General features: G+C 41.3%; 1 protein-coding gene across 3 annotated transcripts in view; it reads left to right on the top strand.

Moving 5' to 3' along the window:
• Window positions 1–22,006, top strand: part of LOC135546842 (protein kinase C and casein kinase II substrate protein 3-like) — a 32,769-nt gene extending 10,763 nt beyond the window's left edge. For all 3 annotated transcript variants that reach the window (XM_064975424.1, XM_064975417.1, XM_064975429.1), the window contains 9 exons: window positions 8,001–8,101; window positions 9,674–9,830; window positions 10,121–10,356; window positions 12,704–12,859; window positions 15,549–15,724; window positions 16,641–16,761; window positions 17,922–18,055; window positions 19,093–19,253; window positions 20,728–22,006. In XM_064975424.1, coding sequence (XP_064831496.1) covers window positions 8,048–8,101; window positions 9,674–9,830; window positions 10,121–10,356; window positions 12,704–12,859; window positions 15,549–15,724; window positions 16,641–16,761; window positions 17,922–18,055; window positions 19,093–19,253; window positions 20,728–20,843 — 1,311 coding nt within the window. In that variant the 5' untranslated portion in view covers window positions 8,001–8,047 and the 3' untranslated portion in view covers window positions 20,844–22,006. The remainder of the gene's footprint in view (window positions 1–8,000; window positions 8,102–9,673; window positions 9,831–10,120; window positions 10,357–12,703; window positions 12,860–15,548; window positions 15,725–16,640; window positions 16,762–17,921; window positions 18,056–19,092; window positions 19,254–20,727) is intronic.
• Window positions 22,007–27,421: the final 5,415 nt, after the last annotated feature.

The raw sequence follows: 27,421 nt of genomic DNA, 5'->3' as shown, positions 1-27,421 counted from the left end.
AGCCATCCCTGTCAGCCATGCCCCCGCTGAGGATTTCATCTCCCAGAGATTTAAACAGACAAATTCCAGTTCTGCTAAGTGATCTGGATGAGCTGAGCATACTGCCTAAACAAAGTCGGTGACCGGTGGAACGTCAACATCCTCTGACACAGGGATGTTGTCCAAATGAAGGTCTGCAGCACATGGTCTGTTGCCTCTGGGCCTGTGTGGAAGTTTGTTGCTCAGCTCACACTTATGGTGGTTATGTGCTTTCAGGTGTCAGGGGTCTTCCTTAATGCTTGTAATGTACTTTGTTTTCTACAGCGTTTAGGAAACTATTCATGGTGCTTTAAAAGTTTAATATGCATTGAATAGAAAAGGCACAGTCAGGCAAGGACCTAGTGGAATTTCAGAAATTCCATCTATTTTTGGGCTTGTTTTTCAATACTACATTTTTTTTTATTGGTATTTTATAGGTTTCAACAAATGCTACAGATTAAGCATGTAATCTCTGAGTAAAGGCTACATGCAATGAGATCCAGATGTCATAGGTATGATTCTGCAGCCTGTCATTTTTACAGACTTAATCTTCTGTAGTGTGAATTGTGTGTACTCTTCGTGGTTGCTCTGCCTTTAAATTGAATTTATTTGTGCTCTTATCCTTGTGATTTAAATATCAGTATGGCAAAGCCATCTGTTCGATTTTTCAGCCTCATGTTCTGTTAAAGGACACTAATATCCCTAGATTCCATACATTTATGGCATCTGTATAAAAACCATTACATATTAGTATCTATTGAATCTGAGCCTTTGGCCCCTCCAGAGACTAAATCTGTATCCGTATGTTGAATCCAATGTGACCTAGATATTAGAGCTGCTGATATGTCTTACTTATGCCGTCAGCTGGTCATTGACTGGAGATTAGTGGTGTTTGACCCCTCCTTTACCCGCCCTACGAGCTGCTAGTTTTCCCTCATGGTTCAGGACTTACATTACTTTACCCTGGGCTTCAATCACCTTTGTCATGCTGCATCCCCACACCAGCCAACTTTTCCACTCTCGAGATGGGTCAGAGATATTTACTTTTCAATTAGCAGGCCTTGCTGAAGTGAGCCTCTCATAGATGTTCCTGTTTTGGCATGTTGGTGGAAAATGCATCTCCTGCTAGCATGCATTCTGCTTGCGTGACAGCACCGCTCCACCCCTCCTAGCCAGCCGAAAGTTGAGGGATATTGAATGTCTGAACTGTCTCCTGCAAAATGAGCCTCTTCGCTGCCTCTTCATCCCAAGCAGTCCATCCATGATCTGTTAATATCAGTCCTGTGTGAATGTAAACAAGCAGCTTATCACATTAAAAGCTATGTCACACTAACTCTGTCTGACTGAGGTCTGGTAATTCTCACCAAGGGTATTTTAAGGAAATATTTTGTAACATTTTCTGTTTAACAGTAGCTCGATTTCCATTCAATTGTGCCATTTCTCATGCGAGTATTCTAGAATCCGCATAAAGTGTGTTTTCTGTTACCACCGAATGGACTTGTTGCAGCTTAAAATCAGTGTTTGCGCGCTTTGCCAGCAATGTACTTTTTCACATCCGTTTTCATGTACCGAATAAAAATCTAGTTCCCTGTGTTCCCATTGCATTTTCAACTCTACCGATTTTTAGTTTTGTCACAACGCAATAGTTGAAATAGGAAATGTGCTAGCTCTGATCTTGGCTCCTTCATCAGCTTTGCAGATACAGTGCCGGTTGGCTAGTCTACTGATGCGATTATTATGGATAAGAGCGAGACTGCTTTTATTTCAGTCAGGCATGAACGATCATGTCACTAAAATAATATGCCCTCTATTTATTGGAAAGCAGCACCAAGCTCATCACCTTGCGCTTTCACCGCTGTTAACTTAAGCTGTCGCTATTACTTTGTATGTACAATATGACTTTATACGCATGAAAAATGTGGATTGAACCATTTAATGTCTATCATATTTGTAGGTCCGTTACTTGTTAGAATTCTAAGAATAATGGTGTAGCATATGTCCACTACATGACCAAAAGTATGTGTACACATGCTCGTCGAACACTTCATTCCAAAATAATAGGCATTAATATGGAGTTGGACCTCCACTCTTCTGGCAAGGCTTTCCACTAGGTGTTGGATCATTGCTGTGGGGACCAATTCAGCCAAGAGCATGTGATTTTGGGCTGTTAGGCCTGGCTCTGTCGACCATTCCAATTCAGCCCAAATGTGTTCGATGGTGTTGAGGTTCAGGGCTCTGTGCAGGCCAGTCTTGTTCTTCCACCTATCACGCTTTGTGCACTGGGGCATTGTCATGCTTAAACAGGAAAGGGCCAGCCACGAATTTGAAAGCACAGAATTCTCTAGAATCTAATTAATCCTGTAGCAGTAAGATTTTCCTTCACTGGAACTAAGCCTGAACTGTGAAAAACAGCCCAAGACCATTATTCCTCCACCAAACCTTACAGTTAATACCACCTTCCTTAAAAACCTCTTGGCGCACAGATCCCTTTAGTGGGATCATTTCAGTCAACATCCGGTGAATTGCAGAGCGCCAAATTAAATTACTAAAAATATAGAATTTTCATGAAATGACAGGTGCAATATACCAAAACACAGCTTAACTTGTTGTTAATCCACCTGGCATGTCAGATTTCAAGAAGGCTTTACGGTGAAAGCAAACCATGCGATTATGTGAGGACAGCTTTCAGCAGACATTACAACAGCTCGCAGCAAAGTAGATTCGTCACGAAAGTCAAACTAACATTTATCGCTTACCTTTGATCTTCATATTTTTGCACTCACAAGACTCCCAGTTACACAAATGTTTGTTTTGTTCGATAAGATTCTCTTTTATATCCAAAAACCTCCCATATGGTTGGCACGTTTTGTTCAGAAATCCACAGGCTCGTGCGGTCACGAATGGGCAGACCAAATTCCAAATAGTATCCGTAAAGTTCGTAGAAACATGTCAAACGTTTTTCATAATCAATCCTCAGGTTTTTACAATAAATAATCAATAATATTTCAACCGGACGGTAACCTTTTCAATAGAAGAGAGAAAGAAAAGGTCTTGCTCCAGGCGCGCGCGCATGCACAAATCTGATGACATCTGGCTATCCACTGACGCGATGTGATCTTTCTCGCTCATTTTTCAGAATAAAAGCCTGAAACTGTCTAAAGCCTCTACACACCTTGTGGAAGCCATAGGGAAAGGAATCGGGTTGATATCCCTTATATGGAGGATAGGCTTGCAATGGAAAAGAGTAGTTTAAAAAAAATAGCACTTCCTGGATGGATTTTCCTCTGTTATACTCAGACATTATTTTGACATTTTTGGGAACTTTGGAGTTTTTTATCCTAATCTGCCAATTATATGCATATTCTAGCTTCTGGGCCTGAGAAATAGGCAGTTTACTTTGGGCACGTTGTTCATCCAAACATCAAAATACTGCATTAACCTAGCTTAGAGGTTAATGCATAGTGTCATTCTGGCATCCGCCTAACCCAGATTCAAGATGGTGCCAGATGGTGAAGCGTGATTCATTACTCCGGAGAACGTGTTTCCATTGCTCCAGAGTCAAGCTTGCCGCCATTGGACATCACAGCTTGACACCACTCCAGCCGACGCTTGGCACTGCTCCATGGTGATCTTAGGCTTGTGTGTGGCTGCTCGGCAACGGAAACCCATTTCACGAAGCTCTTGACGAACAGTTCTTGTACTGATGTTGCTTCCAGAGGGAGTTTGGAACTCTAGTGAGTGTTGCAATCGCTCTTCAGCACTCGATGGTTCTGTGAGCTTGTATGGCCTACAACGGCATTGTTGCTCCAAGATGTTTTCACTTCACAATAACAGCTGTTGACTGGGCATCTCTACCAGGGCAGAAATTTGCCGGACTTACATGTTGGGAAGGTGGCATCCAAAGAAGGTTCTACGTGAAGTCACTGAGCTCTTCAGTAAGGCCATTTCACTGCCATTGTTTCTCGATGGAGATGGTATGGCTGTGCTGAATTTGTATACACCTGTCAGTAAAGGGTGTGGCTGAAATGGCCAAATCCACTAATTTGAAGGGGTGTCAATACACTTAAAAAAAATGTATATAGCCAGTTAGGTGTGTGTCGTGCCCTGCCCAACCCTTTTTTGCCAAGTGACTTATTTTTCCATTTCCCTTGTGGGTTTTCAGACTTGATAGTAGGGCTGTCTCCGACGAAAAATAGATTTATAATCTTTGTCGACCGAGCATCATCTGTTCTTTTAGACCAATCGATTGGTTGAAATTAAAACGTGTTTTTCTGTATACACACACCCTGTTTGAATTAAATGTATGTAGGCTACTTTGCTTGATGCAATTAAAAATCAAGACACATTACTACAAGACCATGCTCAATATAGCTGAACCAGAAGAAAAATACTTTAACCAGGCACTGTACACCTGGCGAGCAAAGTCAGCTTGCAGGTGTCCAAACCCTCCCCTAACCCAGACGATGCTGGTCCAATTGTGCGACGCCTCATGGGTCTCCCGGTCACAGCCGACTGTGACAGCATGTGATTGAACCTGGATCTGTGACGCCTCAAGCACTATGATGCAGTGCCTTAGACCACTACACCACTCGTGAGGCCTAACCAAGATTATAAACTCGAGCTCTGAATGCGGATTGGCTGACAGCCGTGGTTTATCAGACCGTATACCACGGGTATGAGAACCATTTGTTTTTCTGTTCTGTTGGTAACCAGTTTATAATATAAATAAGGCATATGTCCAATATACCACGGCTAAGGGCTGTATCCAGGCACTACGTTGCATTGTGCCTAAGAACAGCCCTTAGCTGTAGTATATTGGCCATATACCACACCCTCTTGTGCCTTTTTATTGATTGATTAACTGTCTAAATGTAAATTTATTCAAATCAAAAAGTAACTTCTATTGTCATTGCCAATATTTTAAAAAGCCTACAATATTTACAAAATCCTAATCAACATTGCAGGTAAAAAAAAGTATCCTATAAATCACAGGTCATGCATAGCCAGTCTGAAATTAACTTAACATTGTATCAACTATTAACTTGGATACAGCCTGAAACTTGCTAGCTAACCTGCAGCATTAAAATATTATGGGCCCTCAGTTTCTGCCAGTGAGCTCCGGACAGGCACACAGCTGTAGGCTATTTGTGCAAGGGATAAAAGTAACCAGAAGGCCTTTTTATTACAGTTCCACCGGATCAGCGCTTGAAATGTTTCCACTTGGTTATCAAAAGGGACAAAGTTGGAAACATTTTTCAAATTGGCTACTTTGAGGAGCTATTGTCTTTCTCAATGGATAAAAACAGATTTTGTTTTCAAGCTTTTTTTTAAAAGGGCTTGGTAGCCTAGTGGTTAGAGCTTTGGACTAGTAACTGAAAGTTTGCAAGATCAAATCCCCGAGCTGACAAGGTACAAATCTGTCGTTCTGCCCCTGAAAAGGGAGTTAACCCACTGTTCCTCGGCCATCATTGAAAATAAGAATTTGTTCTTAACTGACTTGCTGACTTAACTGACTTAAATAAAGGTTTAAAAAAAATAAAAGTCAAAGAATGTCTGGGTTAAGACGATCAGAAACAGTATCCGATCCACAAATGTACACATTTTATAAGCCTACTGAAGATTGACAGGAGCGCTCCAAACATATCAGTAATATATTGACAACTTGTAAATGGAATGAAACAAACCAAAACAACTTGTTTCTCAAACATGCCCACTCCTACAAGGACAAAGGTAAGACTGTAATAATACTACATTGAATGCATTAACAGAAGTTCCCCTTATCAAACATTGTATGTTAGAAATTATGGTAGTTAACGGTAAATGTGATACTTGTGTGCCATCCCTGCGGCCTCCGCAATGGATGAGTCCACTCAGACGGGTGTCTCGTGTAGCTTATTATTTAAAAAGAAAACAGTATATACAGTGGGGAGAACAAGTATTTGATACACTGCCGATTTTGCAGGTTTTCCTACTTAAAAAGCATGTAGAAGTCCTGTAATTTTTATCATAGGTACACTTCAACTGTGAGAGATGGAATCTAAAGCAAAAATCCAGAAAATGACATTGTATGATTTTGAAGTAATTACTTGTAAATACTTGTTCTCCCCACTGTATATATTTGCAACTGCTCGACCATAAAAATCTTCTTTGACCAACTTCCTATCGACCAGTTGACAAAATAGGGCGTTTTAACACTGCAAAGTCACACTGTATAGCCTTGGTAATGAATGTTCACCAGAATCCATAGTCTTCCTCAAATTGTCAAAGGAAGTCGTTTGACTTTGTATTAGCTAGTTGTGCCAATCAGGAACAGGACCGTAGAAGTATAAGGAACTGGGGCCGGATTCACAAAACCTTAAGAAGAAATTTTTTAACTGCAATTTTTTCCCCTTAAATATAGACTTAAGAAGAAAGCTTTTAGCCAAGTTGCTATTCCTCAAAGTTATTGGAAATGTTCTTAAGGTTTTTCCTAAGAAAAAGTTAAGAAATAAGATTCTTGAAAATAATGCTTTAGGATTTCTTCTTGGAAATGTACTTAACTTTAAGACAGCTAAACCCCCGTCTTGAGACGAATGGGTACTTTTGTAACAAAATACAGCAAGAATACAAATTACTAGCTCAATATATAGCTAGTAATTAAGAATATTACAATATTCTAGAAGTGTTAAATAGCTAGCGCTGTCTTGTCAATTTGCGAAGAATTTGGCTAACCTTAACATCATTGGCTATAATGTCTTTACACTTTTGCTAGCGAACTTACTGTTCATCCACCATCTCTGTGATAGATGACACCTTCTCCTCCAGCTGTTCCACATGAAATGTCTCTTAGCTCCCTTCTTAGAAGCCAACTTCTTTTTTTACGGTGTCACTGTCCCTTGCCATACCCCAGACAGCAGAGACAGGCTTGGCCACTCTCACCCATCCTTGGCAACCTTTTTCTTTGCTGCTATTCTCTCCACCATCACTTCAATATCTTTTCTTGGTTATCCATTTTTGATTTTGATATAGCAAGTCCGATGGCTGTGTGAAATAACAAAATCCGATCATCCCTGTCACATAGGCTTATTGGTTTCAAGCACGTCACTGTCAATGCCACAAGATATTTACAAAGTTCCTAAGAACATTTTGAGGAATTGCATTTCCAAACTATCAAAACTTCTTATGTTTTTTTGGTAAGTAATGTTTTGTGTATCTGGCCCCAGAACTCTGTACAGGGTTAATTTTCACCTAGCTTATTGACTTTGTAAAAATGAATATAGATTATCTTGTCAATTGACCATGCGACGAATGTCTTATTTTCAAGCATATGAGTGTACTAGAGCTAAAGCAATGTGGATATTGTCAGGGGGCTTTGCTCTTGGAAAAAAACATATTAGATATCAGCTATTTGGTTGACTTGAAATTAATATGACAATGTAAGTGTGCTGCTGGGTAGACCTGGATGACAGGGCATTGGTATCTTAAGATCCCCAGCCCCACTCAGCCTGGCTAAAAACTAGTCTGTCTCTGCCTCTGCTCAATCCTCTCAGAAAGAGATGGACACTCTCTCCCCTCACCCTAAGGGTTTACTGGATTACACCTTCAGGGTAGACTCATTAGCTCTGAGGTGACTCTTTGGGGCCTTTTCTACAGATTAAGGATGTGGCTTAATGTCAGGTGAGTGGATACGTCATGTCGTGCTGTGGATCACAACTTTCATGCAGTCAGAAAATGCATGAAAGTTGTCAGGGTGAAAGGAGGTGGGAAATGAGAAATATTCTTAGTTTTATTTTTCTGCCCAGCCACTACTTTGGTATTAACCCCATGTATGCTTGCCAAGTAGGGCAGCAATTTACTGGTCTCTTGTGATGACATGGTAGTTGCTACTGTTGCTTTTGGCATTTTTCCCTTGAATTTGACTCCCAGAATTTTGAGTGAGTTGCACATAACTATATCCAGCTACGTAGGCCATCTACAGTCAGTCTTACATGTTCTCTCTTCAGTTTAACAGATTGCCGCCATCATTCCGTGCTGTAAAGGTGATCCCGAAATGTCTTCCAATGGAGACCTGCGAGACGTTGGGAGCTGCGAAAGCTTCTGGGAGGTAAGCTCAACTCCACTCCCCAGGGCTGCCAACCCTGTGGAGCTGACCATTTCTGGTGTGGAAGTCGGACTGCCCCCTCAGGCAGCCTTCCATCGTTTTCATGGAGGACTCCTTTTCAGGAGAAACACTACAGAAACACTATATGGACAACCCTCGTAATGAGTCCCTGCTGATTATACATTTCCATGTCCTGGCTGTAAGAGGTTCCTCATTCCATTGGCTCCTCTCCTCCACCTCATCAGGCCTGCCCCATCAAGTTATCACTTGCTCTGAGGAAAACTAGTAGCAGTAGTCACCTGCTCTGTGCATTGACGAGTTCAGTGGTTGGTTATGTGATGTAATATGTCTCTCTCCCTGGTGTCATGACTATCCTTACAGTGTATCAAAACTCATCAGCTAGGCAAATGTTTGAAGATAGCCAGCCAGACCTCTCTCTCGTGGAAGGGGGGCTGTGCTGGTCTTGATACCTTAACACTGGGTCGTAAATTTAGAACTTTCTCTTTCTTGCCCTGCAGTATTGGGAAAGAAATCCCTTTGTCTACAGAAGACCTTTGCCGCTGAAAATTAACGGCCAAAGAATGAACTTCGGAACAATATTCATAAGATCGATATGTTAAGAATGGTCCGTTGGATCTGAAGAATAATCCTGTGATATAGTTTATTTTGTGATGGGGTAACAAAGTAATTAACTCTGAAAGTGTACGCATCCTAAGTATCAAGTTTACATCTCAATGTTGTATGAAATATTATTTTAAATATAAAAATACTTTTGTGAAGACACGTGATTCTTCGCCTTCTAAATGACCGGATTGCTTTTCCTAAACCTGTGCCTAGTCAGTAACCACGCCCACGTGAGCACAGACATTTTGTCGGCGTGATGGAATGCCCCTTTCTGGCCAGAGTGCTTAAATGGACTCGTTAACGCAATTGACATTAGACCAGCCAACGTACAGCGCGAGCTGAGTGTTGACAAATGGATAGAAGCTCTGAACCTCAACACGGGTGAAGATCACCTAGGAGACAAAACATTTAGTCTGCAGCTGTCCATGTAAAAGTGGTCCTGGAATTGCACCAAAGACACGAGGGGAAGGGTCAGATCCCTCTTAGAATAGTTTCTTCAGATGTACTAATGGTTGTCTTAACAATCCCTCCACTATCAAACGACATTGTGACCTCTGGTGGACAAGCAGAGCCTTACATCGAGCCACTACCGCTCGACGTATCCATCGAGTTAAACAGAGACAGCTACGCGTGAATATATTGCATTTCTAATCCGAATGAGCAGTGGTTAGGGTGCTAAGTATTCTGGTTACGGTCAGCGTAGTTTCCAAATGTATATACGGTAAGTTGACTCTTTCCCTACCCCCTTTCCATTGTGTATCAAGCCATCATATCGTGTATGTGTATTCTGTGTTAGTAAATGAATGTTAAGCCAATTTGTGTTTTGCTGATTCATCACTAAGGTTAGGGTTCTTGCAGATATCAATGAGTGTGCAATGTGACTGAGACTGATATGTGGTAATAATGATTTAAGTGACTTTCTTACACAAGTGTGTGTCCATCTTTACTTAGCCGGGGCACTACAAGAGGACGGTGAAGCGTATCGACGATGGACACAAGCTATGCAACGAGCTCGTCGGCTGCTTCGCGGAGCGGGCCAAGATTGAGAAGGGCTATTCCCAGCAGCTGAGTGACTGGGCCAAGAAGTGGAGGGGCGTGGTGGAGAAAGGTGAGTTGGCCTGGTAGTGGAGGTACTCATTCACCATGGCCGTCCACAAAAGAGCCTGTAGTAAAGCTCATATACTGGCTCAACCTTCTCATTCTCACGCTGTCAGTGACAAGTACATAAAATGGATATGACACCCCTTCCCAAAGATGATATATATATATCATTTACTGGTTGAAAATGAATTCACTCTCATTAAATGACTTGGAGCCAAGTGTTATTGGAGTGAAATGTGTCCATTAACCCTTTGAAGGATGTCCATTATCTGAAATGTGTCCATTATTCCCCTGAAGGGCCTCAGTATGGCACCCTGGAGAAGGCGTGGCATGCCTTCATGAATGCTGCTGATAGGCTGAGTGAGATCCACATGGAGCTGAAGGAGCACCTGGCTGTGGAGGACAGCGAGAAGATCCGTAACTGGCAGAAAGATGCCTTCCACAAGCAGATGATCGGAGGGTTCCGGGAGACAAAAGATGCAGATGAAGGATTCCGTAAGGCACAGAAACCCTGGGTCCGGAAACTGAAAGACGTGAGCGTTGCTCTTCTCATTTGCTTTTTTTTAACCAGTTTAATGTTTAGACATCAACCCTGAATGAACAATAATAGATTAGTAGTATACATTGTGTTAGTATTGTTTGGTATTTTATTAGGATCCCCATTAGCTGTTGTGAAAGCAGAAGCCACGCTTCCTGGGGTCCACACACATGAAACAATGACATAATACAGAACATTAATGTTGCTCGTCCTGTGTGGCTCAGTTGGTAAAACATGATTCTTGCAGGGCCAGATTTGTAGGTTTGATTCCTACGGGATACCAGTATGAAAAATGAATGCATTTGCTACCGTATGTCGCTCTGGATAAGAGCAGCTGCTAAGTGACTGAAAATGTAAAAATGGTGTAATATAAAATAGCTCAAGGACAGAACTGCATACATTGGAAAATGGCACACAGCCTACATACACAAGTATGTGGACATCCCTTCAAATGAGTAGATTTGGCAATTTCGGCCACACCCAGGTGTGTAAAATGGAGAACACATCCATGCAATCTCCAGACAAACATTAGCAGTAGAAAGGCCTTACTGAAGAGCTCATTGATTTTCAATGTGGCACTGTCATAGGATGCCAACTTTCCGACAAGTCAGTTCGTCAAATTTCTGCCCTGCGAGAGCTGCCCTGGTCAACTGTAAGTGATGTTATTGTAAAGTGGAAACGGCTCAGCTGTTTAGAAATAGGCACACAAGCTCACAAAACGCGACCGAGTGCTGAAGCGCCTAAAAATTGTCTGTCCTTAGTTGCAACACTCACAACAGAGTTCCGAACTGCCTCTGGAAGCAACGTTGGCGCAAGAACTGTTCGTCGGGAGCTTAATGACATGGGTTTTCATGGCCGAGCAGTCGCTGACACAAGCCTAAGATCACCATGCGCAATGTCGGCTGGAGTAGTGTAAAGCTGTGATGTACAGCTCGCTACAATTGGACTCTGGAGCAATGGATTCTCTGGAGTGATGAATCACGCTTTACCATCTGGCAGTCCAACGGACAAATCTGGGTTTGGCGGAAGCCACGAGAACACTACCTGCCCCAATGCCAACTGTAAAGTTTGGTAGAGGAGGAATAATGGACTGGGGCTGTTTTTCATGGTTCAGGCTAGGCCCCTTAGTTCCAGTGAAGGGAAATCTTAATGCTACAGCATACAATAACATTAGACGATTCTGTGTTTCCCAACTTTCTGGCAACAGTTTGGGGAAGGCCCCTTCCTGTTTCAGCATGACAATTCCCCCCCCCGGTGCACAAAGCAAGGTCCTTACAGAAATGGCTTGTCAAGATCGGTGTTTGGATGAACTTGACTGGCCTGCACAGAGCCAAGACCTCAACCCCATCGAACACCTTTTGGATGAATTGGAACGCCAACTAAGAGCCAGGCCTCATCGCCCAACATCGGTGCCCAACCTAATGCTCTTGTGGCTGAAAGGAATCAGGTCCCCGTAGCATTGTTCCAACTTCTAGTGAAAAGCCTTCACAGAAGAGTGGAGGCTGCTGTGGCAGCAATGCGGGGACCAACTCCATATTAATGCCCATGACTTTAGATTGAACATTTGAACAAGTGTCCACAGTTTTGGTCATGTAGTGTATCAATACATAAACACAAAATATCCGGGTCAAATAGGGGATAGGCGTTGTGCTGTGAGGTGTTGCTTTATCTGTTTTCTGAAACCAGGATTGCTGTTAATTTAAGGAATATGAGATGGGAGTTCCATGCAATAATGGCTCTATAATACTGCACGCTTTGTTAAATTTGTTCTGGATTTGGGGACTGTGGAAATACCCTCGGTGGCATGTCGGGTGGGCCTGGTGTGTGTCAGTTGACTATACAAACAATTTGGAATTTTCAACACATTGACTGTCACTACTTAAATATAAAAATTCTCTCAACTCTTAGCCAAGAGAGACTGACATGCATAGTACTTATATTATCCATCTGATGACAATGAAGAGCAAGACGTGCTGCTCTGTTCCGGGCCAGCTGCAGCTTAAATATGTCTTTGCAGCACTTGACCACATGACTGGACAATAATCAAGATGATACAAAATTAAACCCTGCAGCACTTGATTTTTGGAGTGTGGTGTCAAAGCAAAGCTTAATATTATGGACAGACCTCTCCCCATCTTTACAACCATAGAATCTACATGTTCTGACAATGACAGTTGACATTCTAAGGTAACGCCAAGTAAGTTTGTCTCAACTTGTTCAATGGCCACACTATTAATTACCAGATTTAGCTGAGGTCTAGAGCCTAGGGAATGATTTGTACCAAATAAAATGTAGATATGGGGTTGGCAATGATTGTAAATAGAGGAATTCCTCTGTCCAAGGTGGAGTCGTCTAAGAAGAGTTACCACCAGGCCCGTAAAGAGGAGAAGACTGCTTTGACTCGCGAGACTCATGCCAAGGCCGACCCCACCAAGTCACCAGAAGAGGTCCGTAAATTTACAGACCGCGTCGAGAAATGCAACCAGGAATCAGAGAAGGTACTGAAACTCCACCGATCATATGTGAACAATAAGTATAAGTATAGCCATCCGGTTGCATTACGTTTATTTTAGTCAAGAGGCTTGAGGTACATTGAGGTTTTTTCTTCCACGCTGGAATCCTGATACTTTTGAACCTACTGTAACCATGAACACAACTAACAAGCCATTCTATGTTATTTGTACATGCCTTTTGGGCTCCCGAGTTGGCGCAGCATCTCCGTGCGAGAGGCATCACTACAGACACCCTGGCTCGAGTCGAGGCTGTATCACAGCCGGCCGTGATTGGGAGTCCCATAGGGCAGCGCACAATTGGCCCAGCGTCGTCCGGGTTTGGCCGGTGTAGGCCGTCATTGTAAATAAGAATTTGTTCTTAACTGACTTGCCTAGTTAAATAAAGGTTACATATAGGATCAGCTAATTGTCCAGTCTAAATAGCGGATGTGTTGGTGGAATTGGTTCAGTGCAGTTACAAAACTTTGTTTTAGTTGGTGTGCTGTCTAGAGGCAGCCTGTCTTCAAGTGTCAAATTGTGGGTGGGGAAGCACATACCGATGTGCCTTTTTTAAACATGACTGTTTGGCGTGCTGAGGCTTGTCAGGTGGCAGCCTTGCAGCGACAAGCAGAAAGATTGGCAGCTGTTTTTGTCTGGCTGGATCTGTGGAGGCTGTTACTGTTTGTCTCCCATGTCTAAACTATAATGAGCTTTAGGAAGTGCACAGTAAGGTCCCATTGATGTTGATTTTGTAATCAAAGTTTTCCTATAAACAAAGCTCTGCCTAATTTAGAATGTAGGGATAGTTTATAATTTAGACTGTAAATCCTGAAAAACTGGATTTATGTCTGTTTACTTGCCCACAGCTAATCTCTTGTGACCACACCCCATAACGGCTCTCTGTCTGCTCAGGGAGGGCAGGCTCTTTCTCTCAGATTACCAACATGCCAAACAACATTAGCTAGGTCAAAGCCAAGTGCTTACTGGCATCTGAAGTTTTTTTTAAATGGTATAACAGAACAAAATAAATAAATGTACACTACCGTTCCAAAGTTTTGGATCACTTGCAAATATCCTTGTTTTTGAAAGAAAAGCTTTTTGTCCGTTTTAAAATAACATCAAATTGATCAGAAATACAGTGTAGACGTTCATGTTGTAAATGACTATAGTAGCTGGAAACGGCAGATTTGTTTTAAATGGAATATCTACATAGGCGTACAGAGGACCATTATCAGCAACCATCACTCCTGTGTTCCAATGGCATGTTGTGTTAGCTAATCCAAGTTTATAATTTTAAAAGGCTAATTGATCATTAGAAAACCCTTTTGCAATTTGTTAGCACAGCTGAAAACTGTCCTGATTTAAAGAATAATAAATAATAATAATAACTGGCCTTTAGACTAGACCATCTGGAGCATCAGGGTTTGGGTTCGATTACAGGCTCAAAATGGCTAGAAACTTTCTTCTGAAACTCCTGTCTACTCTTGTTCTGAGAAATGAAGGCTGTTACATGCGAGGAATTGCTAAGAAACTGAACATCTCATACAACGCTGTGTACTACTCCCTTCACAGCACAAACTGTCTCGAACCAGAATAGAAAGAGGAGTGGGAGGCCCCGGTGCACAACTGAGCAAGTACATTAGTGTCTAGTTTGAGAAGTGTCTAGTTTGAGAAACAGATGCCTCAAGTCAACCTTGAAGCTTCATTAAATAGTACCCGCGTGAAGAGGTGACTCCGGGATGCTGACCATCTAGGCAGAGTTGCAAAGAAAAAGACATCTCAGACTGGCTAATAAAAAGAATGAATTAAGAAGGGTAAAAGAACACACTGGACAGAGGAACTCTGCCTAGTAGGCCAGCAGCCTGGAGTCGTCAATAGTGAAGAGGCTTTGAGACTGGTGTTTTGCGGGTACTATTTAATGAAGCTGCGAGGTGAGGACTTGCATCTGTTTCTTAAACTAGACACTAATGTACTTGTGCTCTTGCTAAATTGTGCACTGGGGGCTTCCCACCCCTCTTTCTATTCGTTAGAGCCAATTTGCACTGTTCTGTGAAGGGAGTAGTACACAGCGTTGTACGAGATCTTCAGTTTCTTGGCAACTACTCGCATGGAATAGCCTTAATTTCTCAGAACAAGAATAGACTGATGAGTTTCAGAAGAAAGTTCTTTGCTTCTGGCCATTTTTAGCCCGTAATTGAACCCGCAGATGCTCCAGATACTCAACTAGTCTAAAGAAGGCCAGTTGTATTGCTGCTTTAATCAGGACAACAATATTCAGCTGTGCTAACATAATTACAAAAGGGTTTTCTAATGATCAATTAGCCTTTTTAAAATGATAAACTTGGATTAGCTAACACAACCTGCCATTGGAACACAGGAGTGATGGTTGCTGATAATGGGCCTCTGTACGCCAATGTAGATATTCCATGAAAATCCAGCTACAACAGTCATTTACAAAATTAACAATCTACACTGTTTCTGATCAGTTTTACATTATTTTAATGGAGAAATGTGCTTTTCTTTCAAAAACAAGGATATTTTTAAGTGACCCCAGACTTTTGAAAGGCAGTGTATATGGCTAATGCGAGTTTACCATTTTCTCCCATTTCTTGTTTTGCACGTAAAGATGGTGATGCTGTGATCTGTGTCTGAAGCCAGAGGCCTAGTTAGTTGTGTGTCTGATTTTTAACTCCAGGCAAAGGAGCGCTATGAGAAGGCTTTGGAGGAGCTGAACCGCTGCAACCCACGCTACATGGAGGACATGGAGCAGGTGTTTGAGATCACCCAGGAGGCCGAGAAGAACAGGCTGTGCTTCTTCAAGGAGGTCCTGCTGGACATCCACAAACACTTGGACCTCTCCAGCAATGATGGGTATGACAATCACACATTCTGCTGACTAGTACCTCTATTCTTGTACTGTGAAGTGAGGTATTCTCTCTTTTTTTTTTTTTATTTTTTACATTTTCTGGACACATCCATTAATGGTTAAGAACGTATCTTGGTTTGTAGATTTATTTTTAAGAAATATATTTTCCATTTATCTTGAATTGGGCACTGGACATTTGCTACTTACAAGTATGATGAGACATCAGTCATATTTTACAGTTGCATAGATTGATACGGTTGAACAGTAAACTTTGAGCGTGGGCATCTATTAGTGCAAGTACTTCGTAGTATTAGCCTACATTTCTGTTCAACAGAATGTGTACACAAGGAGTGAATGTTCAACTGCTGGTGTTGTCCATTTAACTAGCAGTCTTTCATATCAGGTCCTTACTCTATTTAGACAAGGGCCAGGTGACCATGCCACTGTTGATGGTTGGGCTGAACAAATATTCAGTGGAATTTGGCCACATTCTTATAGCTTGGTATTACCAGAGATTGCGATAAACCTAGCATAGTACATACAGTAAGGGTTGAACTATGGGTTTGACTGGATAAAGTCCACCAATCCCACAACAAAAACAACCTCTGTCACACATTCCAATAGAAAGCTAAATAACAATGTTATGGTGAATTCAGTTTTATTTGTGGACCTCTGTATCCTCCCATTTAAAAAAAAAAATGGTTTGTAGTATTTTATGTTCCTATAATGAAATGGTTTTTGAAATGTGCTCTCATTTTGCCTCAAACCCCTGTTATCCTATGTATTCATTCCCAAGATGTTCACGTTACATAATTGTTGTTAGTTCAACACGTGTGGATGCAATCTTGCTCATTGACCACAGTATTATGTTTAGTGTGGAGAATGTGACTCCAGTGATTAACCGAGGAATTTGTCCCTTAGCTTCAAGGTCCTGTACTGTGACCTGGGCCAGACCATCACTGCAGCCAATGACAGCGAAGACCTGAGGTGGTGGAGAAACACCCATGGGCCTGGCATGAGCATGAACTGGCCACAGTTTGAGGTAAAGGACATTTGTTGGTCTAACCTTTTTATGTAAACAATTGTCTATTGAATGAGGGCACATGAGTTACAATACAAATTGCATACTGTAAGCTTCTAATAAATGTTGCCTATGTTTACTGATTTTCAAATAGTGTATATATAAATAAGAAATCTTCTCCATAGAGCCATATTGAGCTCTTGCTTGGACTGTTGGTAAATTCCAAATGGGGATGACATTGAATGGGCCCGACATTGAATGGGCCCTTGTGTGACATGTGGACCTGAGTGGGTTCTGGAATGCTGGAGTGCTTTCTTAGAGCTAAAGCCTGCTCTGACCACCCCACACACAGCCCAAGGTTCGTAAGCCATGCCATTAAAACTGCTCCTCAGTCACCACCTTCACTCTACTGCACATGCAGGGGGCTGCAAAATGCAATTTTTCAGTTTTCTGGAAAATTACAGCTACTGTGAATAAAAAAATTCTGTACTTCATAATGATCCATTTAAAGCTGGGGATAGCTGGCACACAGGAGCATGTTGATCTGGAAACCGGCATTGGTTTACAGTTCCAGGCAAAGCCACTGTGAAGCTTGTGGAGAGTGAGAATGAGGCAGCTCTCCTCTGTCTCCTTAGGAATCCTTTGGCATTCCCACTGGTTTCCCCGGACACAGGAGCTCTTTGTCCTGGCTGGGGAGCAGCACAGCTCTCTGTAGTGACTCCAGCACTAGGCACAAGGCTTCAAAAGCGCTCTGGTTATTTAGTATCCTCCCAAAGATGATGCCTCAACATGTGACTGGCAAAACGGTGTTATCAGTTAACACCGTTTGTCTTTTTTTTTTTTCTCCACTTTCATTGGATGGTGATTTTGGTTTAGATTACAGTTCTGTGAGGTGGCTGTTCTTTTGTGATGTTTGGGTGTGGTTTTGATCGACTGCATTGATTTAAAAAAATAAAAATAAAAATAAAAAATGTAACAACAGAAATAACACAATAGGCCAGATGAATACAATAGATATTTCACTCAGTAAGTGTGAGATATTCAAAATAAACTAAACTGTTTGGAAGAAGCCTCTGTAATGTGTGAGGAAATGGGATGTTCCCAGCTGGTGATAGTTAGAAAACACAAAATAGTTCCCTGATTTTTAAAGTGTCTCATATTAAGTTGTCTGTTTGTCCCAGGAGTGGTCCCCTGAGTCAAACCGCTCCATCTCCAACCAGAAGGCGAGGAACAGCCGGGCGGAGGACGTGGTCACCCTGACCAACATTGTCCCTTCGAGCGAGGAGGCACCCCAGACCCCTCAGGAGACCACCAGGTAACTATGCTCTCTGTGACCTGCAACTGACCTATCACAGTAGCTTCTGTACCAAATGAGTTGTTCAAATTTAGAGCTAGAGATTACTGTCTGACTGCACCACGATTCATGACTTGTCTTCTCAGCTTTAGGGCAGTTACTTAACAATGTTAGCATGTGTCATTCATATTCTATAATACAATAGTTGCCTTGTACATGGAGCAGGAATGACTGGGAATAATAGTTGTGGAGTACAGTATCTTGTTTTTCTGACTCACTGTTACCATGGGACAATGGACGTTTATGAGGAGTACATAATTTTTTATTTGTAATAAAAATGTATGACTTTGGTACTTGAGGCAGAGTTTTTTTTTATTTTTCAAAAACATGACAAACGAAAGGATAACAATTATTGTGTTTAACTCCCTGTTGGTTTGCTCCAAAGCTGGTTTGCTCCAGAGACGTATACTGTACCTCTGAGGTGTTTAGACTACAATTATTCCAGCTTTTTGAAAAACTGTTTGGCTTCTGCTACTGTATTTGTCTTGTGTTCTTAGTAACCCTGGTCCCCCAAGGAGTTAACTTCCTGTATCCACAGAGAGCTGCAGCCTCTAATTAGTGTTTGTACTAGTGCTGAGTCAGAGGCCTTGTATTTTTCGCCTCTTTTTATTTTTTTCTTGTTGCATTTAACCTCTATTCAGTTAACATGCATACACACCAGTCACAGATTGTGCATCTGAGTGTGTGAGCACTGCGATCAAATGAAGTTATATTGATGTAGTGTCACCTTTCATAGAACTTGTTGGGGGGGGGACTTGTGGTCTCTACCACCCTCTGTTGGTTAGTTATTGCTACAGTGAGAGAATACACGGCCCGTTTTTATAAGACATTGTTTGGTTTCTGGTTTCAGCCTCCATGTGTAGTTTGAAAGAGAACATTACAAGTTCTGTGTTTTCTTCATTCCATCCTTGTATGACTACTCAAAGTAATAGATTTTGTTTTGCTTTTTTTTGCCAAGGGATACTAACCCTCTGCCCTTTTTCCTTTCCTGTCAATAGAGGGGTTAAAGACTACTCATCAGACTGGTCTGACGAAGACATCCCCAAAAAGGTCATGGCTGCTAATGGGGTGGAGGAGGAAGAGAAGGTAGCAGGTGTACGAGTTAGAGCGCTTTATGATTACACTGGGCAGGAGGCGGATGAGCTGAGCTTTAAAGCAGGTATTAATCCCTACTAATGCTTATTAATGTCACCGGACATCGACACACACACGGACCAATGTATACATGGCAGCCACAGCGAACTGGTTCTAATGCACACTTTGTCTTGCATGGATATTAATTCACCGTTTGTTCATTTGGTCTAGAAACGTGTTCAATTTTTAAAGCGAAACAGTAGGAGAATTAATACAAGTGTGATTTGCACAACATCAGATTTGAAGACACTGTGCAGCAATATCATTTGTATCCTACCGCTTATCTGATTTAGTTATGGAAAGGATATGTATCGTATAGGATCAGCCTTGGTTCCTTTTGGTCTGATTTTATTTACACATATGTCCTTGATATAATTATTTCATAGGATGTCCTGTTTGAAACATTATTGTATTTACAGCTTTGGGTGAAGTTATTCATTGTAATTCTGAATGTTTTAACACTTAAAATAGCTATGGAACTAATAAGAAGGCAATAAATGCTGCCAAACTAAATGATTATCAAATAATCATTTGTTAAAAACTCCTACAACTCGTCAACACTGCAGGTAAGTGTTGCAATTGATGGTCATGACGATTGTTTTGTGCATTGTGTGTGTGTGTGTGTGTGTGTGTGTGTGAATGAATCTTGAACTGAACCATACTTGTCATTTGTAAAGAAACTTCACAAAATGCAGTTATTTTATTCTAGATGATTCCTGCCAGCTAAAAGGCACAGGGTAACATTGGCCATTATTTTTGATTAGCAGTTAATTCCCATGATCACTACAACCCTAGAGTACCCTTTGTTACGCTAGTGAAAATAAAGCTGCCGTTAAGGCAGTGCCAGGCCCCTCTGATTGGTGGGGTCACACTCAAGTCTCCCTCCCAGTGGAGCTTAACCAGTCTAAGCCCACATCAGAGCCCAGTCTAACTGGGAGCCATCTCCTAGATTAGTAGATATCTACACAGAGGGGGGTCGTACACCCTTGGATTTGGAGAGGATACTGGATAATAGGAGTTGAAGTGCCCGTGTAGAGAGATCGTAGTAGACCTTAGTGCACAGTGGCCTTACTTTTGGTTCTCGTCTTGAGGGATCACAAAAGGCCAAATCATATGAGGCAGGGGTTAACAATACTTTGGAGAAGGAATAAGCCCTCAAAATGAGCTTTTGCTTTCTAGAAGAGCACCTCGGATTAAACAGAGAGATGATATAGCTAGATGTCAATAATTAGTCATTTCAACCATTTGGATATGGTGTGAACATGATGTACACAGGTAATTATGCTGCCACCTTGTGGTGGTCCCTGTAAGACAACTGAGATTCAGATTCAGTGCATTACATGAATATGGATGAATTATGGTGCATGTAATTGCACTGAAGATGTTTCACACTCCCAACAGGTGGCGCCTGTGGAATATTCCAGATATACATGGGACTGGAGAAAGTGTGAGTTATTATTTAAGCGTGTTCCCCTGTGCTTTCTGCTCTCATCACTCAGGTGAAGAGCTAATGAAGATGGGTGAGGAGGACGAGCAGGGCTGGTGCAAAGGGCAGCTGGCCAACGGAGAGGTGGGCCTTTACCCTGCTAACTACGTCCAGGCCGTCACATCCTGATGACCCGCCCCCTTCCTGGGCAATAATGCAGCCATTGGTACAACAGAGTACAGACATGAGAATTACTGACAACAACACCAGCACAGCCAGTTGTCGTTGCCCCCCCCCCCCCCCCCCCCAGAAGACTGGATGTGCTTGGTGTTTTTTTCACGACATCTGTTGCTCTTCATTTCAAGTATAATGAAACAGGAATATAGTCCAAATTAAAAACTGATGTTTCCTTAACAAACTACTAGAGGATTAATAGCAGAATGGAGGTCATCGTCCCATGGACTTTATCCTCGGTCTTTGTGAGAGGCATAACCGGTACAGTGCCTTTTGAAAAGGATAACAGGGAAAGATGTCTGCAGAGCCCTCCCCTGCCATGTGATTGGCAGCACTCGGCAGTGGATTAGGCTGGGTGACGTTATGAGCGACCCCTGGAGGACAGGGTAGTACATGGCAAGTTAACTGATCACAAGAATGCCTCTGCAAGGATGCAGAAAGGATCTCTTCTGTTGTGCATCAAAAACATTTTGATATTTCAGTAGCTTTCACTCAAAGCACAATTCACTTCCAAGTATTTATTAAGATGAGATGGTATGCACAGTTATTCACCTGTTACTTGCAGTTTCTTTACGATATGTTGTGTACTTCACGTTCATTTTCCCGACCTTTGTTTAGTATGTAGATACACTTAATATTTCTAATGGTATGTTTGGGATAGTTAGTAGATTAAGGTTACAGTGCATTCAAACCCACGTTGGTTTGCTGTGCACTCTTAGTTTTTTATTTTCAGTAAAATAGCCATACTTTTGTGAGATTTAGAGATATGAGAGCAATTCCATATCGCCTATTTCGCTACCCTTTTTTTGTATTCAAAATTTTACCTACAGTCAGACTTATTTGCATTTTAATTTATTTTTCTTTAAATCATTGAAAACATTTTTTTGCATATGAACTAAACCAACTAAACCAGGGAGACGTAAGACTTGTTTAAGTGAGTTGATTGAAACCTGTGGGAAGAGGTGAGATGCAAGGTGTGTACAGCTATGAGACTGTTTTGAGGGCAATGGAAACATTTCTGTCTCCACGGCTCTGCACTCACTGTGAACATGGTTTTACATGAAACTTCTGTAACAAGCTAATCTATGTACAATTCAGAAATTAAACATTTGAATCAATCCCAATCCGCCAGTTGAATTATTTTCACTTTTCGTCCCATGAGGATCATCCGGTAGTATTGTTGAATGGATTCTTATGCTTGGACATGATTTGAGTGAATGACGCAACCATCTTATGTCTGGAGATGAATATAAAATGTGTCTTATGAAATGATGACACATTTTGTCATTACAAATCTTACCGAAGGTTACTTTTTAAGACCGATATCAAGACATGTATTGGAGAACCATGCCCTTTGAGAAACAGAATGGTGACTTACTGTAAACCAGTGAACAAACAAGCCACAAAATTACTCCAGTACATCTGTCACATGGGAATAACAATATTAGTACTTCCTGGATATTATTCTGCACATTTCTCACCAGTAGTAAATCTCTAAATTTGCACTGATTACATGACCTTAAAGCCCTGGCATTCCCAGGAGTGGTGTACGGGACCATTTTATATAGTGTACGTTTCCTTCAATGTGGTGACTTAAGTTTCTTTGCGATTTACATTGGACTTGGGTGTTCGTTTGTTGAACCAAAATATAATGAGAACAAACACGGTGTTTACAGTAATGATGTTTATTGTATGTAAACTAATTGTGACATTTTATTGTAAGGGATGTATGTCGTGAAGTTGATGTTTGAATGTTAAAGTTCAAAAACTTGAATATAAATGTAAAAATTGTGAGAACCGCATAACTACACCATCGTTTTCATACATAGACAGAGTATATGCAATGTTAACAGCTGTTCTTTCCATGACAGACTGACCAGGTGATGCTAAAACCACTCAAGTGTAGATGAAGGGGTGGAGACTGGTTAAAGAATAATTTCTAAGCCTTGAGACAATTGAGACGTGGATTGTGTATGTCTGCTATTGAGGGTCGTCTTAACTTTGGGTTGAGGGTGAATGAGCAAGACAATGTTAGTGATTTTGAAGGTGGTATGGTAGTAGGTGCCAGGCGCACCGGTTTGTGTTCAGAGCTGCAACGGTCAACAGTTTCCCATGTGTATCAAGAATGGTCCACCACCAAAAGGACATTTAGCTAACTCGACACAACTGTGGCAAGTATTTGAGTCAACATGGGCCAGCATCCTTGTGCAACACCTTGTAGAGTCCATGCCCCAACGAATTGAGGCTGTTCTGAGGGCAAAGTAAGGTATTCCTAATGTTTTAAATTGCCATGTACACCAGGTATACTAGAGGAAAGTTATTGTTTTGGAGCATATCTGCAGACCTTTCTATTTTGGCTGCACGTGTTCAAGTCTGAGAAAAATGTTGACTATGACGTGTCATATAGCATAGGCAATTCAAAACAATGATTTATCTAAATCATAAAGCAGGATGTATTTATGGTTTTGCTATGTTTATTCCATAACCAAAACATTGATATTTTCAAAATTGTTTTATTTGAAGTATTCATTTTTCAAATGGATTATGGCGTTGACAAAATTGTGATAACCCCAGAGACCTGGGCCAAATGCATATCTTTGAGGTGCACCTGATTTAGCTTGAAGTTTGCAATGTTGGTACTATTCCATTGGAACTTTTCTTCATGGCCAAAATGTGTCAAGAAGTCAAGTATTTGACAATTGTATTTGACCCAGGTTTGGCTAACCATGATTAGGGGAGATCAAATTATTATTTCAAACCTATCTTGGGAGGCGACAGTAGCCTGCACCTTACCAGATGTTTTGACTGCTGAGTGGTTATCTACCTAGCTTCCAAGGAACCATCACTCTCTCACTTTAAACATTTTTATCATATGGATCACGCAATACTGACATTATCTCGAATGAATGAGTTTATGGTTAAGCTTAAATAGATGATTTCTACTTTGCCGCATCTGTGTTCAAAAGCAGAGGAGATCCTGCTTCACTTCACCTGCAGGTTTTCCTACATCAGGTAAGTGCTTAACTGCTCTTTCTAAAAGGACGATGCTAGTTCCATATTACCCACACTATACTTTTACTGCTACTTGACTGAATTTGTACAATGTTCTTTCTTTGTTTAACATTGGAGGTATTGGATGTGTACGTTATTTTGACATTTGATTATATCTGAGTAATATTGGATAGTTGAACGCTTGAATGTCTTAAGAGGCAAATTTGTATAAAATAAGCATATTTTCTTTCCGGTCTTAGATTAAGAGGGAATACACTTTGACCAGAGCACCTTCCTCATGACTCTTGTCTTCATGCTGAGCCTTCCCTCAGCACTGCTACGTGCAGTAAACTGTCATCCTCTGGTGGTAAGACATCTCACAAAGTCATATTATCATAGGAATAGCATTTCAATATGAATATTATGACTGCTTCCGCTGCCATACTAAATAAATTGCATGAGTGTTTTATTTATTGTAATTATGTGTTGTCTTGTTTTTGCAGACTTTGAATGAGGTGACAACTGGAAATGAGGACATGGACACCCCAGGTAGGCCATGAATCCCATTTTCTTGTTATGAGAAGACGAGTCAAGACAACATCTGAAACATTAATTCAACCTGCTACGTGATGCAGTTATTATACGATGATTATTCTAGATTGCCTTTAATGCTTTGTCTTTGGTACAGATACATTTGACAGTGATCTTGACGTCTCCGACTTAGCTGAGGCAGCCAACGAAAACGTGGGTAAGATCTTGCTTTAAAGAATGAGTATTAAATCTATTAGATCTTGTGTACACTATGCTGTCCAAAGCAGAGATGTGTTTTTATTCAAATTTCTATTTCTATGGTCCAATAATAACACAAGGTGAAACCATGGCAATGGTTGGATTGAAGTATTTACCATTATTTCCTACCATAGGCATTGACAGACATGATACATTCTTCCTATTTGGAGATATTGCTATGGAAACTGGGATTCGGAATGCTTCTCCATGCACGGCTCGAGATTGCAAGTGGCCTAAAAAAGCAAGAATGGGGTTGTGCCTGTGTATATCTCCTCTTTGTACAGTAAGTGTATTTTTGAATCAATTTTGTATAGTGGCCATTCACACCTAACTTTCATTATGGTCGCCTTACTGCTGTCCAATTGAAAGGGTCCTAAATTCAGTGCGGTGAAAATCGTCTCATTCGTTCTTTACAGCTTTAGAGGAGCAAGATATCATCATAAAAGGACTGATCTCCTTCCACCGGTCTACCTGCATCCAATATGTGTGGTGGAAGCGGCATCAAGATTATTTTGTATTTCCACCCTGGAAATGGGTGTTACAAGTAGACGTTCAAGTGAAAAGGGAATTCGTATAATGCAGATTTGTCTCCAGTCGTTGTCGTTCCTGACACAGTACTGTCTAATATTGAAGATAAGACTGCCTGTGTGCTTTGCACCTTGTCCCTAAGGTGCTGGTCATATTTGGGACATCGAAGTGGTCAGCAGGTGATCTCCTTACAGCAGCGTGGCTGTGTCCATCATGGTGCAGTCCAGCATGAAGACATGTATGCTCTGGGCTTCCACCATAAGCAGAACTGCGGTGACCGGGACAATAATGTCACCGTTGTCACAGAGAACATCAGCAAAGGTAAGAGGCCTCCACTTTTACTTTGTTTTAGAGGTTGCTAATGTGTTTCTATCGTCAGCTGGCAATACTAATATCTAATCACAGTGAAAAATGTATCTCTACATCTCTTCTTTTAGGCAAGGAACACATCTTCAGAAAGGTGGAATCCAATAATTTTATGATTCCGTATGACTACACTTCTGTGATGCACTATGGAAGGTCAGCTTCTAGGACTATTTGTATTTATTCAAGCAAAAATAAACCTTCAATCTCCCACCTACAGGTATGCCACAGTTGTACATGTACTATGCAATGGTTAGTCTTCCAGGTATGCATTCGCTAAAGGTTATGGTAAGCTGCCAACTATCATTCCAAAGCCAGACTCTAGTGTTCAGATCGGAGGGGCCCGACAGATGAGTCGCCAGGACATCGTGAGGGTTAACAGGTTGTACTAGTGCAGAGAGTATTGGGCTTTATTATACAGTATCTTACAATGGGAAATACATGTTTTCTTTCAATCGTGCATTTCATAACATGAGAATAAATGTTTGTTTTTTGTGAACTTTGTCAACACTGCTGATGATGATGTGCCTCTTTTTTCACCCCAATAGGAGGACACTTGAATAAATTACTTTAGAAGACTACATCAGATATTTCAACCAACAACTATCTGAAATAAAATCAAATGGCAGCTAATCAATTAGCTTTCTGGATGAGGTCAAATTCACTTCGCACAATACTCATTGCGTTATGTTGTGTTGTGGATGGTTCACCACCCAGTTGGTTGCAATTATTTTCTCACCCAAAAGTTTAAAAAAATTGGTGTCATTTTGACGCTGTTATAGATATTATTTTGGGTGATTGTGAGACATTCAGTACTCAATGTTCTATTGCGTTGGTTGTGTGGTTAATGTGATTTCATATCCTGTGTTTCCCCCATTTTATTAGCATTCAGAATCTTGACGATTACTGCACTGCCTTCATATTTGCTCAATAAAAGCTCACTGTATATATGCCAAGAGACAGTGTATTTGTTACACTAGGTGGCATCTGAATCTCATGTATAGTACATACATTCATGGTAACATTAAAGAAATAATGTATAGAATTCATTACCATTTGGATAGATTTTGCGTCTTCCCCTACACCTCCAATCAAACTAGTGACTTTTCTACTAAAAGATGTGCACAATGTGTAAGGTGATCTAGTGAGTGCATATACCACACACATACACACAAAATGGGTGTCAGACATGAATAAGCCAAACGTCCAACGACAACAAATCTAGAATCCGTACATCCAAGCATCCAGAAATATACTGAAACATGTCTGCCTCATGTTCCAAGAGTAGAAACCGTTCCCTGTAGAACCAGCCACCTCCAGGTAAATCACACTGTCGGGATCTGTCAGTGACTCACTGGTGCCATCACCAACCTGATAATTGGCTTTGTCAAAGCTTTGTCTCACATTCGGCGACGGTTTAGGTGGAGGCAGCGAATAAAATGGGAAACGAGTCAAGTACTGTACCCACACAGGACTATTTAGACCTAGAAGAACAGGGACAGTGAAAAGAAAACATTGCAACAAATACAATTGGCATTTTTTTTATGTGCAGCTTCTACGAGTTGTATGAGCTTGTATACTATCTAATGTTCCTCCACCGTAGATGTATTTTTAGAGACAGCTATGTGCTCGTTCAGTGGATTGGACACAAAATGTGATATTGTAAAATCATGGCACATTAAATGTGGTTGCGTTACTGCTGTAAGCTATGGCAGGAAGCTTTGGAGTGTACGCTGAGCTTAGCAAGCCTGGAGGAGATGGGCAGCCCACAGTCCCCATTTACTTTCAGCCTCAACACCTTCTGCTCGGCTCTGACTGTGAGCTGGAGAGGAGGGGTGTCTGGCACAGGGATTGAAAAAGTG

The sequence above is a fragment of the Oncorhynchus masou genome, chromosome 1, assembly GCF_036934945.1.
Source record: "Oncorhynchus masou masou isolate Uvic2021 chromosome 1, UVic_Omas_1.1, whole genome shotgun sequence".
Lineage (NCBI taxonomy): Eukaryota > Metazoa > Chordata > Actinopteri > Salmoniformes > Salmonidae > Oncorhynchus > Oncorhynchus masou.
This window is presented reverse-complemented; position numbering and strand designations above follow the sequence as displayed.